This window comes from Watersipora subatra, chromosome 1 (assembly GCF_963576615.1).
Source record: "Watersipora subatra chromosome 1, tzWatSuba1.1, whole genome shotgun sequence".
Classification (NCBI taxonomy): domain Eukaryota; kingdom Metazoa; phylum Bryozoa; class Gymnolaemata; order Cheilostomatida; family Watersiporidae; genus Watersipora; species Watersipora subatra.
The window spans coordinates 55,877,650-55,890,208 of record NC_088708.1 but is presented as its reverse complement, the minus strand read 5'-3'; the positions used below and the strand labels follow the sequence as shown (position 1 = coordinate 55,890,208).

Here is a 12,559-nt window from a genome sequence, read left to right as displayed (position 1 = left end):
ACTATGGTTTGTGCTAGTTGTCATCTTATTTTACTTTCCAGTTTAAAAGAAGCACAAATATCTTGACTTTAGGGAAGTTGCCGGAAATGAAAGTCACTGGTCTTATAGACTTATTACTTGGTAAACCTATTCACAGCAATATTCGTAGAGTTACTCAAAGATAAAAGTATTTTTGCACCCTACCAGCAGATGTCATTGTACATTACAGTTGACTTTCAAACAATCTGAATGAATAAAAAACTGCTGAATAGCGATGCCAGGGAGTGTAGGGTACCGGAAGTGTAGGGAAACCTGCAGGTGCTCCCACCCTTTCAGTAATTGGAGCGTTGCAGGGATAGGGACACCTGCAGAGATGAAAGCTTCTGGGTAATGGGAGCTCCTGCCGGGATGGGACTCGTGTAGCGCAGCAAATGAAAAGTATTTCCTATTCATTAGAGTCATCTACAAATGACAAAGCATTATGAGGTGTTACAAATACTGCATTCATATGTAAATATGTAGGTGTTTAAAGTAATGGTAATGATTACTGTATGGCAGGCTTTGTCGTGGAAAGTGATCCTGGAAGAGATGCTATAAATAAATTGCCGCAGAGCCACTTGAAAGACATATTCTTGTCGCATTTAGTGAAATCATTGTAGAAATGATTGAATCGCACGATAGACAATTGGCCTATCAGGAATATTGTCTCTATACAATGTTTGACCAAAGAAAAGTGTGCAAAACGGAAGAATCTCTGTCGGAAGAGACACCCAACCCTTTACAGAAGAACTCTTACTGTAAATAATTGCACGTAGCGCTTCACCAGAGGTCGTGTTTAGGCATGACTAGTTAATGGATATTCCTTTGTAAGCTGTGTACAATTGGTCAGCTCTGCTGCCTCTCATACTTGTTTTTGTCATCTTTTAGGTGAGTTCAACTGGCTCTGGGGATGATACGGTCAGCATTGCTCCTTCTGAGATGGCAGACACTATCGGTGCAAGTGTGAGTATTAAAGTTTCTCTCCTATCGGATGCATGCGTTAATGCTATTTTGATGGCTTCTGAGTCTGTCTTATAGGTGGCAAGTAAATAGTGTTGTTTAGAAATAATGTAGATGAGTAACTCTATGTATGTTGTGAGTAACACTATGGTTATCAGTAACATTCTATGGGCTGTAAATCTCTATGGGGTGTGAGTAACTTCATGGGCTGTGAATATTTCTCTGTGGACTGTGAGTAACACTCTATGGGCTGTGAGTAACTTTATGGGCTGTGAGTAACTTTATGGGCTGTGAGTAAATCTCTGAGTTTGAGTAACTCTCTATGGGCTGGAAGTAACTTTATGGGCTGTGAGTAACTCTCTGTCAGTTGTGACTCACTCTCTGTCAGTTGTAGCTCTCTGTCAGTTATGAGTCACTCTCTGTCAGTTGTGAGTCTCTCTCTGTCAGTTGTAGCTCTCTGTCAGTTGTGAGTAGCTCTCTTTCAGCTGTCATTCATGGTCTGTCAGTTGTTAGTAACTCTCTGTCAGTTGTGAGGCAATCTCTGTCAGTTGTGAGTCACTCTCTGTCAGTTGTCACTCTCTGTCAGATGTGAGTCACTCTCTGTCAGTTGTAGCTCTCTGTCAGTTGTAGCTCTCTGTCAGTTGTGAGTAACTCTCTCTCAGCTGTCATTCATGATCTGTAAGTTATGAGTAATTCTCTGTCAGTTGTGAGTCAATCTCTGTCAGTTGTGAGTCACTCTCTGTCAGTTGTAGCTCTCTGTAAGTTGTGAGTAACTCTGTCAGCTGTCATTCATGATCTGTCAGTTGTGAGTAACTCTCATTGCATTGTGAGTCATGATCTGTAAGTTGGAAGTACATGTAGTACTTTTATGTATGGCATAAACCCATGCGCAGCTTTTTATAATTGAAAGGCATTTATAATGTTGTACTTCTCTTCATGCTGACCCAGATTATATGCCAGGCATGCGTAAATATGTGGCATGCATAACTTAATTGTCTGTATTCTTACGTATGTGTTTATATAATATACATAAAGTACGTAGCAATGTTTGTGTGCAAGAGTAAACAGAAGAAATGCCACATCTGCTGTTATAAGTGCCTTGTGTTTCAGGGTATGACATTCCTAGGAGATGCTTCACTGGGAGACCCTCCTCCGATTGATGCTTCGGGAGACCGGCACACAGTCATGAACACATTGAGGAGACGACCCCAATCCATTTTAGGTATTTACTGTACTATTGCCTATTTTTGGAATGTATTTGTATGTTAACATTGTTGTAATCTCAACAGGAATTCCTGCTTCGAGGAATGCTCAGGCGCTGCCAGATCCATGGCCAACCAACCAATTAGGAAAATCTTACATGTCATTGACAGCCATTAGCAAGCTATATGGGTGCTATAGATTTATTCCTACTATAAATGTTAGGAATTGTGCATACATTAGTTTGGTTTACTAGTTTGATAACTATGTGGCATCTTTATTGCTGCTGTTTCTTTTGGATACTTCAAATCCGTATTTCGATGGTTTATTCTGGAAGAAGAATGACACGAAGCTGTCAATAAACCTGCCAAACGGAAAAGCGATGGCTCACAAAACTTCTTTTTTAAATAAGGCTATCTATTAGTGCTATGACACTTTTGATGCTTGTACTATATGGTCAGTATATATTAGAGTGCATCCCAGAAAATGTCTTATCACGCGGCACACCACCATGTTACAACAGTAAATATTGTAGATATGTCAGATTAGAATTACATGTATTTGTAGCTTTTTGCTCTATGTTGTTGAATGGAGATAGTCTGGATTGGCTTCACGTCTATTATTAGTATTTCAATGAAGTGTGAGGTATCCACAGCTATTATAACTTGACTGTATGTAGCTAATACGCACCCGTAATACTGTAGACCAGGGTTTGAGAGCTGTTACTCTTTCCTATTATTTGTTCTCTATATTACTGTTGCCACGAACATATAAAATACTTTACAATAAAGCAAGTCATTAAAGGTTGACTTGCAACAAAATTCACATTACAGTTATTTGGTATCAAAAGATTCACCATGTCTTACTCTGTTGTGTTGTAGGTGCCAAATATGTGGAAATGTGATTACAAGCTCATAAAAGCTCAAAAACGAAAAGCCGCCGTAGATTGGAATCTCTTTATTTCTCTGACGTAGTCATGAAATTTGGTTATTGTCTTGTCACGTGATGTTCTCACGTGAATTGAAAGGCCAATAAAAAGCTCAATATAAAACTTATCGTAGCACTAGTTTATGACAAACACTTCGGGTTTTACCGAAGACCCCGTATCTAATATAGATGCTCGCTACTTTACAGTTTTGTTTCGGTTTGGTCTAATCTGTAAGTCGTAATCTGATCATGTGACCCAGAACTTCGCAAATAATTTCTGCAGCACTTTTCGATTATCACAAGTGACCAACAGGCTCGTCATGATTATCAGACAATGATATGTACTCCTTCAAACTAAGGCTAAAAAATTAAACGGAGTTTTACGGTAAGTTATAAGATATCAGTGCTAAAAGTGACAGCATTATGATGGCGATAAAACAGACACGTAAGAACAATAGACATGGTTTTATTGAATGCGTGAAGTATATTTGTGAAAATATTTCGACGAATAAGGTTGCAGGAAAGTGTAAACAGAAACCATCTACCACAGCTATGTCATATTTGAGCCGTTTTGGAAAGAGAATCCAAACTACGGCGGTCTCGTGTGGCTGCGATTAACTGTTCATTTTTCAGCTTTTAAGAAGAGCTTGTAATCACATTTCCACATATTTTGCACCTACAACACAACAGAGTAAGACAAGGTGAATCTTTTCATATCAAATAACTGTAATGTGAATTTTGTTGCAAGTCAATCTTTAAGTATAACTTTTGAATATAAGCTACACTGCAAGAGGTTTAATTTGACGCCATGTAATATTAAAAAATGTTTTTTATTTGAAAGTTTTGCTGTAGCGATAGTTAATATCAAAGAATTAGGTTACTTATTTGCTGATATACGATGTGCAACTTGCTGAACCTTCACACAGTACGCTGATCAATTAAATAACTCTACATGTATATTACTTGAAAAGGCAGAAAACTCCATTTTCTGGATATTAATATACCCATACAAGGATTAGCTCACATTGAATAATAGTAGGAATAAGAATAATAATGGGATCAGTAACTCATGGGATCTGAGTCTATCAGAAACCTCTTTGTTCAATAAACAGCTTTGCTTACTGGATAGATGAACGGATCTCTCGCTACAGTCTTGTAATGGAACAAATGTTTGGTGTTCAATCTAGTTGCGCGTAATGGGTTTGTAACAAACATCTAGCATTGCTAAAATATGTGGAAGATGTTTCTATCGAATTAGTTGTTTGTTATTTCTGTCAGCTGACCCAGGCTAGCATGACATGCTTCTGAATTGTTGCTCAAATTTTTAGTAGATTTTATCAGAAAGTATCGATATTTTTCTCTCATTTGCGATTGTTGTTTATGTTTGAGGTGATATGACATTCAGGATGTTTTAAGATTAAAATCGCGTTTGAAACGCTCAGATCAAGCAAAACTGCGATTATAATGTTCGTAATTGCAAAGAGACCAACAGAATACATGTAGAGATGCGTAGCTTTGTAACTTGAACACAATAGCTTATATCAACTATAGCAACGATAGCACCAAATGACATCATTTTGCAGTATGTCCTTCTGAGCGTTTTAAACATGATCAAATTTTGTCGATTTTAATCTAAAAACAATACGTTCTGCTTAAATCTACTCAAATGTTGCGCAAGTTAGTCTTTAAACGCACTTTTATGAATAAAACAGAGTGCTATAAAATTTGTTTTATTCCATTTCAGTGAAGGATGTCAACAGTTGCGGCAGCGGTAATAATTCTTGATGGCTTGCTTTGCTGTGTTATTAGTAATATGTGGAGGTTTATGCCTCTTTCCTCACCTCTAAGATGGATACACGCTTATCAATCGCTACGTGTCTCACCACATCCTTCATCATGTTGTACTGCCCAGTTTGGGTGCTTGCTGATCTAATACACTCTCGTCTGAATATGTTGACCTAATACGCTCTGTTTTAAGTTGTTGTGCCGAATGTGCATGAAAAGCAACTAGCATGAGTTGCAGTTAATACAGCACAGCGATTAACATTTTAAATCATGTTTGTATCATTGCAAAGCTGTTCCTGCATATCTGATTCATCGCTTCCCAAGCATTCGTAGTCAAACAACTGATTAGCTCGCAGTCTTATGAAGAACGTATGTATCACTCTTGAAGTGTGCACTTATACAACACTTATTGAGTTCTTGTAATTGTCCTTAGGTTGGAAAGTCCTGCTGCATGGTTAGCAGGTTACACGCTGAATGGTTGTTGAACCTGCGGGGGTAGATCACCATATCTACATCAATTAGTAGCTATGGAGGCAGCAGTTTGTTGAACTTTGACAGCCTCCACAATGCTTAAACTCTGCGTAAATCATTTGTAATGGTATTATCACTTCCGTGTATCATTTTCCCTTGTATTTTCTTGATAGCATTCATTGCTTTGAGAGCTGTCAAGTAAGCACTAGCGTGTATTCTTACGGTTGCGGGTCTGCGAGCTGTAACGTTGTCTTCTCTTTCTTTAGATTTTTCAAGAGACATGAAAGTAGAAGCGGAAACTAAAATACCTGAAGTTGAAGGTAGGTTTCGCTAATAGAATCTTTTGCATTTCTTTCTCTACGGTGTCGCGTGTCTCTAATTCGGTTTGTTTGTTTTCATTTTGTGCTTTGTGTGGCTTATTGTTCAAATCTTATACACGCTTTTTGTTTGAGCCAAGGAATGTTCCCTTGTGTATAATTTGTTCATGCAAGCGCATGGCTACATCTTATTTTGAAGCGCTGCTTCAGTATCTCATAATGCTTCACTCACGCAACCGCATTGTTTTGCAGTAGGTTACTTTAACAGCTAGCGTTGCGTGTCTGAGCTCCTTCCTATTGGGTGCTTTAGAGCATTGCCTTATTGGTGATGGCCAGTTTACCGCTCATGTAGTAGGCGTAACGAGGGCATTACATGTAGTCGGGTGTTACTGAGTCACGCTTGGCTACCCTCAAGCAGTACAATTGGGCCAGTGTTATTCCTCTTTTGCAAGCGCATTGCCACATTTTAGCAGTCACTGACTAAGGGGTGTACATGTAGGATGAGAGACTTCTGAGTGTTTCACCAGCATGTAGTAGTCTTTGGATACTGTATGACTAGGAACACTGGAGGAAATGTCTTCTCTTGATGAGGCTCCACTAGACAAGCTGCCAGCAATCAAAAAGGTCAAGGTCAATGCAGCAGAATCAAGCAATGAATCGTCTTCAGAGTCGGGTGAGGGCATCAACGGTAAACCCCGAGTTTCGCAAACGATTCCTGGTGAGAATTTGGAATCGAAACGAGCACCATCTCCTACGGATGACATAACGGGAGTCGTGGATGTTAAATCGAAGATTACGCCAAGAGACAAGCCCAAACTCCGCAGCCTGTCCAGCCGTAGCAGTAGCTCTATCTCTACAGACAGCAACCGTAATACTATATGCGCCCTTTCCGTGACAGCAGATTCAAAGCACCCAAAGATGGACAGACATTTATCAACGGAGTTCCCACCTGCTGTGGCTAACAAACCGTCAAAGACTACTCCACCACCTATCGCCCCAAAGCTCAAACCTAAGGCTCTGTCGATGAAGTCACCAAGCAGTTCGAATAAAGGTACAGAGCATGTGATCAGCGCTTTCGCTGCACGCTGCTCAACTTGACCACTCCAACTTCTGTATGACTTTCATTGTTTGTTGGTTTAAAGGATCACTGGGTACAATCACACTCAGTAGCCCGCTAGGCTTTGCTATCAGTGCCAGAGATTAGGTTTAGTTCGTCTGGCAAGTATTTGTAAGCTTCTGCTGCTGTATTTACAGCTTCTTCTTCCGACTACACCATTATAGGAGCTAACCTAGTCTGGCTTTCCTTCTCTCTTCTCAGTGGTTGCAGTTCAGTGAACGCGCTTAGCTTCAATCGTGTCCAGTAATTCCTGATAGCTACAATGCATTCATCGCTTGGACATGTGTCATATCAGTATGATTTGTCGTTAATTTCAATATCATTCACTAGACTAATAACTTTCACAGCTGCATAAGGAGCATGTCAAAGCTTCTTCAAACATACGGGGATAACTCTATTGATTTGTGAATAAGTCTATTGATTGTCTTGGAGGACCTCTCCGACCTCTTTCCTGGCTACTTCTCGCTTATGATCAGGCAATTAATTGCTATTACTTCAATTATTATCTTCCTCTACCTTACGCAACGGCTGCCCGCTGCTGACTGCTGATTGAATTTATTCTCGGTACTTAACTAATCTAATTACAAAGAAAAAAGTTGTCCATATTGATTGTTAGGGATGCCTTTATATACGCCAGCAAGCCATAGGCTATATCTTTTGCTTTGCTTTCCTCTACCTGCAATCGCTCTTCAGCACAGTATCTTTCAATGATTCGTAGGACACGTGTAGTAAATGAATTATACTTCTTTTACTGTCATATGTTATTGTTTCTTCCGATGGTACCATCAAAAGAAATAATAAACAAAGCTTTTACACAAAATGCTTAATGCAAAGATTGGATAGTGTTGAGATGAATGTAAAAAGTCTTTTTGACACTAAAAGTCACTTAACTACAGCATCTTGCAGTTAGCTTCCACTCTTCAGCTACTAGTTTCAATATCACAACACTGTTGTGGCGCTGCATTGCACCTCTACCAGATCTCGCTATTGCTTAACTGTTAATTATATATGTATATTTCTATGACAAAACTGTAAAAGACATAAACTTGAATTTCACCATAGCGCTCTGACCAGAAAGTAAGGTTGTCTGTTTTTCCACTCGAGTGAAAGTTGCAGTAAAGGCGATACAATGGTTACTTTACTGAAATTGAAACCTCAGGCTGGTGAGAGCTTTTATAGTTAGTCATTTTTGAATGTTGAACGGGATCAATGAACTCATTTATACTCATGACGTATGTCAGCGGTTATGATATCTCCAAACTACGAATGCTGCCAGAGTTTATTAACAACCACTGCTGATAAAGGCCAGTTGTTTCGCCGATTCATTTTCTAATGGGTCATCTTCTCATATATGGATTATTATCCTCCAGCGGGTTTGTTTTGCAGAGCCAGAAGAATTGATTCCTAGCAAGGCCAGAAAACCTTCCGAAAGCTCAATACCTAGTGGTGAGTCATTTTGCATGATAGTCATAGCCTTTCATGAAATTCTATGGCATATCATGCCTTTTGGGCTGGTTTTGCGCAGCTAGAAAGAGGCTGTGCTTTGCATCACTTTTGTTTTCCACACTATAGCCTCAGCTTTTGGCTTTAATGTAGTGACCTAACAATCCTACTATGGATTGTGTAAGGCTACACTAAATCTATTCACGGTGAGCTGCCCTTAGGCCAAGCCAACATCCTTCCTATCTATCTGTCTTGTAGGATAGACTAGTTTATAACACCTAGGAGACAGTCATATAATTACTATCTCTCTTACTGTTTTATTAGCAGCGGGCAACGTTGATCAGGTTCTCTGTGAATTAGTCTCTTTGGTAGCCTGAGGTCCTAGTTACAATAAATGTTTCTATACTTTCACAATATCTTAAGTAGAGCCGTTATTCATAAAAATAAATAGGGGCAGTCCAAGTTTTCAGACAGTTAAGAGAAGTTCAAAGGTAGTCAAATTTCATAATATTTAGTTTATTGTCAGCCGAAACCAAAATAAGTTCACATATTCAATAAACTAACTGCCTTGTTCTGTTTGGTTACCATTAGGGATTTCTACTGTTAACAACCCTTTTTGAGGCTACTTATGTAAAAGAAAAAATTCGCAGTCAGTTTTTACGGGTTTGGTTTTAAATTACAATAATGTGAAATTGTTTTTATTATAAAAACACATATAAATGACTATGATAGGAAGTGCAACACATTGGTAATACAGATCTGATGTCTCCATGCAGTTGTAATTTTCAAAGGATGACATTCATAGTTTAGGCATCTTATCGTCATGCCCCGAAGAAGCAAACTGTAAAACATGGAAACTGAATGAAATCGCATTGCTGATGGAAGCTCTTACAGGCACTCACTACAAAGTTACCAAATATTTGTAGTCAAATTGGTATTCTTGTGCAAGCAAGCCAAGATTCTACTTACTCAAAATCTCACACTAACTGAATGCTCAATCTAGAAACTAACCATACATTAGGTAATAAGATTTTCAGTGCAGGAGAGTACCCTTCATTTAGTCGTTCAATGCTAAAATTTGATCGATCTTGTAGATGATTGATCTTGCTAAAATAGTAAGTTGTGATGTTTGTCGATCGGTCTCTAACACTACGTTGTTTTCTGTTCGATCTACAAAGTCTCATTCCATTGAAATAACTGTATTGGCCATGTGAATGATGAATCCAATCTTTCAGGGCCGATTCTCTTCCATGGACAATATTTTTTAAACGAGTTGTTTTAAATTATAATGATCTAATTTCTATCTATCTTTCATGGCACTATATCAGATCGTAGATATATGTTTATCGATCTTCACCAGTATCGACCTTTTTTCTATCAGTAGTATGTGGATGATAACACATTAATTGATTAGTCAGTGGGTGCTGAACAGTGTTCACTTGAAATTAGTTTCGATTTTGCGACGTCTTTTCAGTAGTTGGCTTTAGTTTCTGTACAGAAGGTTTCCTATAGCACAACACGGGTGTTGAAGTCACACCCACTCTCCAACCAATTCTCAGTCTTGTTTTAAGTTTTCCTTTGTTTAGTTAGCATTTTGTTAACGTTATTTGTGTAACAAATAATTGAGAAGAGAATATTAAAGCCTGTCTAATAGTTATAGACGTGTTGTGTATTTTATTATTACATACTGCTAGTATAATAGAAATAATAGATTGTCTCATTGGCTAAAATAAACCTGAAGAATGTCGTTCGTGATAACAATGATTTTGATACTCTTAGAATATCTTTACAACCCGTGAGCATTCATCTTATTACCTTGGCTTCTTCCTTGCCTCCTACCAGTTTGCCTCGCCATATTCAAATTAGTAATAATTAGTAATAGTGCTACTATGGTTGACTGATTTAATCTGAAACTCATAATTTCTCAAGTTAAGGATGACGAACAAGCGGATGATGAACAAGCGAGCTTGGAAAGCGCGTTGCTAAAAATCCTCACGAATTTATTCCAGTGAGAGCGAATGAGGAGATTTCTGAGGTTTTTTTCGTAGATTATGCCAATTATTAATTGTAAATTCAAGATTAATCACCCTAGTTCTTCCAAATCATGTGTTGATCACCTCACCTTCAAATACTTACACAGGCATGCTAGTTTAACTAGTATGTATGATGCCAATCGCTGACCTTTTTTGGACTCTAATCTTCTGTTTATCTAAAAATGTCAGTTCAGCAAAATTAGTGACACTTCTTGCCGCCATTTAGTGATCTTGTGACACTCCTGGCTCATAAGAAAAACTTCATAGACTAGGGCCTCTTCTGAACGTCTTTAGGTCTACCGCGCTGGTTCACTGAGAAAGTAAAGACCTTTAGCATAGAAACATAAGTAGGCATAAGTTTTGGTATTTCAATCATTCTTAAACAATTAGTGCAGAAAGTTGACTAAACTGTGGTGTGATTATTTCTCCCCACTCCGACTACCTAACTAGGCTCTGGCAGATCAAGCGTGAAGTCACGTCACTTTGCAACTCTCAATGATTTATGCTGGCATTTGTTAGTTTCTTTCACGATTTCTTGGACAGGTATTTTTAACAAATACTAGAGTCTGCTCGGCCATTATCCGTGTGAATAGACACTTGAAATATGAGGCTATTATTGATGAAGGTGCTTCTTGATTTGCTGGTTACTAAGAGTTTTTTTGCAAAATATTGTTACCTAAACGTATGGTAGGTCAATTTCACATAACATATACATTTACTAGCTTACTTTATTCATATCCTGATGTTCACTTCAAACAGAACTGTGTGCCATGAGGGCTCCATCGTACCCTTGAGCTACATAAACTTGGTGAGATATCTATCCACCTAATAAATACCATGGTAGCCTAATCAACCAAAGATACACTCAACTGCTGTTTAGAGCCAGAAGACGTGCTTTTTCTCTAAAACAGCATCGGAGATTCGTCATTTCAATCGCCTTTTTGCCATCTCTGACTGTTTTGGGATTAGCATTCCGCCCTTTGGTATCTACCTCTTCTGAGAGCTCAATGTTTCCTTCATTACTCAGTTTCAGCCCTCATGCTGCTCATCTATATTACAAGCCTTAAATAGTGCTCCACCAGGATATTAGATATTATTTGATACAGGCAGAATTGACTTTGGGTGATACTACATTCAAATACTGCCATCCATTCTTCAGGATGGATACTCACAGGAGAAGACAACTTGTACTATTCGTCTTTAAAGCGGACAAGTTTAGCTTTGACAAAAAAGTGAATGATTTTCTCTTTTATCATCCATGTAGTTTAGCAAATCAGCGACATGAATGTTTGCTCATTCGCTGGTTTTGGACTGAAGCTGTCTACTATTTATTTGGCATTTTGGAGTTTCTCATCTTGTTTAATATTAAATGGCCATGTAAGAGTTTCATGTGTTATTAATACGCTTGACACCAGAAGTTGGCTCATCATATATGTAATGTCTACTTGGAGTGTGGCAATTACCTCTTTCTGTTTAATATTTATTTAACAGATGGAACGAGGCTCATCTTGTGTTACCCTACAGAATGAATATATTCGATGGATTTAATAATTCGCGATTTCGCGAACAGACGATTCCGCGAATTATTAAATTTTGCGAATAATTAGTTCTATTGTTAAACACAAAGGAGAATAACTACTGCCTCAAATTAAAAACTAGTCGCTAGGCAGAAGTAGTAAACGTAGCCGCGTTCCAAATTTTTTAAAAATCATCGCTGTGGCTTTGAGTTAACCCCATTGCCAATGCGTCACACTTCTTTACAAAATTAGTCAAGGTTGTCACAAGTTATTCGAAATTCGGCACGGCATCATCATCGAAAAAATCTCCTGCAGTTCTTTACGTTGAAAAAACTCATAACTTACCACAAGTTGTTGGTTCACCAAAGGCCTCCAAATCGATGAACATTCATGAAAACCTCTGGATGAAGCCAAAAATTTATATCTTAGCATGAATTATGCTTAGCTTATGAATTGGCTTATGTATAAATATATTATAATTAATTACAAACTTGAGTGTACAAATACAATATTTCAAATACAAATAAAATTTTACAAACAATGAATGGAGTATATATAAACAGTTTGGCCTGTATGGCGGTTGTCTGGCAATAAAATTAAACTAATACTCTTGATAAGTAAATACTAGCGTGTAATGGTGCTCTTTGACTAGTTATTTTGTAATAGCTGCGCTATATCGCTGTCACTGTCTTGGGTAGATGTCAAAGGTGATTCTCTCGCTACTACATGGTGGGTAAGGCAGTTATCATCAGAACTCTCCTCGTGGCTTAC

The 12,559-nt window shown here is 38.2% G+C and overlaps 1 protein-coding gene across 6 annotated transcripts in view; it reads left to right on the top strand.

The window, feature by feature from the left end:
* Positions 1-12,559, top strand: part of LOC137405308 (F-actin-uncapping protein LRRC16A-like) — a 62,708-nt gene that overhangs the window by 37,096 nt on the left and 13,053 nt on the right. For 3 of the 6 annotated variants that reach the window (XM_068091543.1, XM_068091555.1, XM_068091537.1), the window contains exons 22-27: positions 907-981; positions 2,089-2,200; positions 4,850-4,876; positions 5,628-5,681; positions 6,238-6,729; positions 8,182-8,241. In XM_068091543.1, coding sequence (XP_067947644.1) covers positions 907-981; positions 2,089-2,200; positions 4,850-4,876; positions 5,628-5,681; positions 6,238-6,729; positions 8,182-8,241 — 820 coding nt within the window. The remainder of the gene's footprint in view (positions 1-906; positions 982-2,088; positions 2,201-4,849; positions 4,877-5,627; positions 5,682-6,237; positions 6,730-8,181; positions 8,242-12,559) is intronic. The other 3 variants (XM_068091549.1, XM_068091559.1, XM_068091564.1) reach the window with 3 other exon arrangements.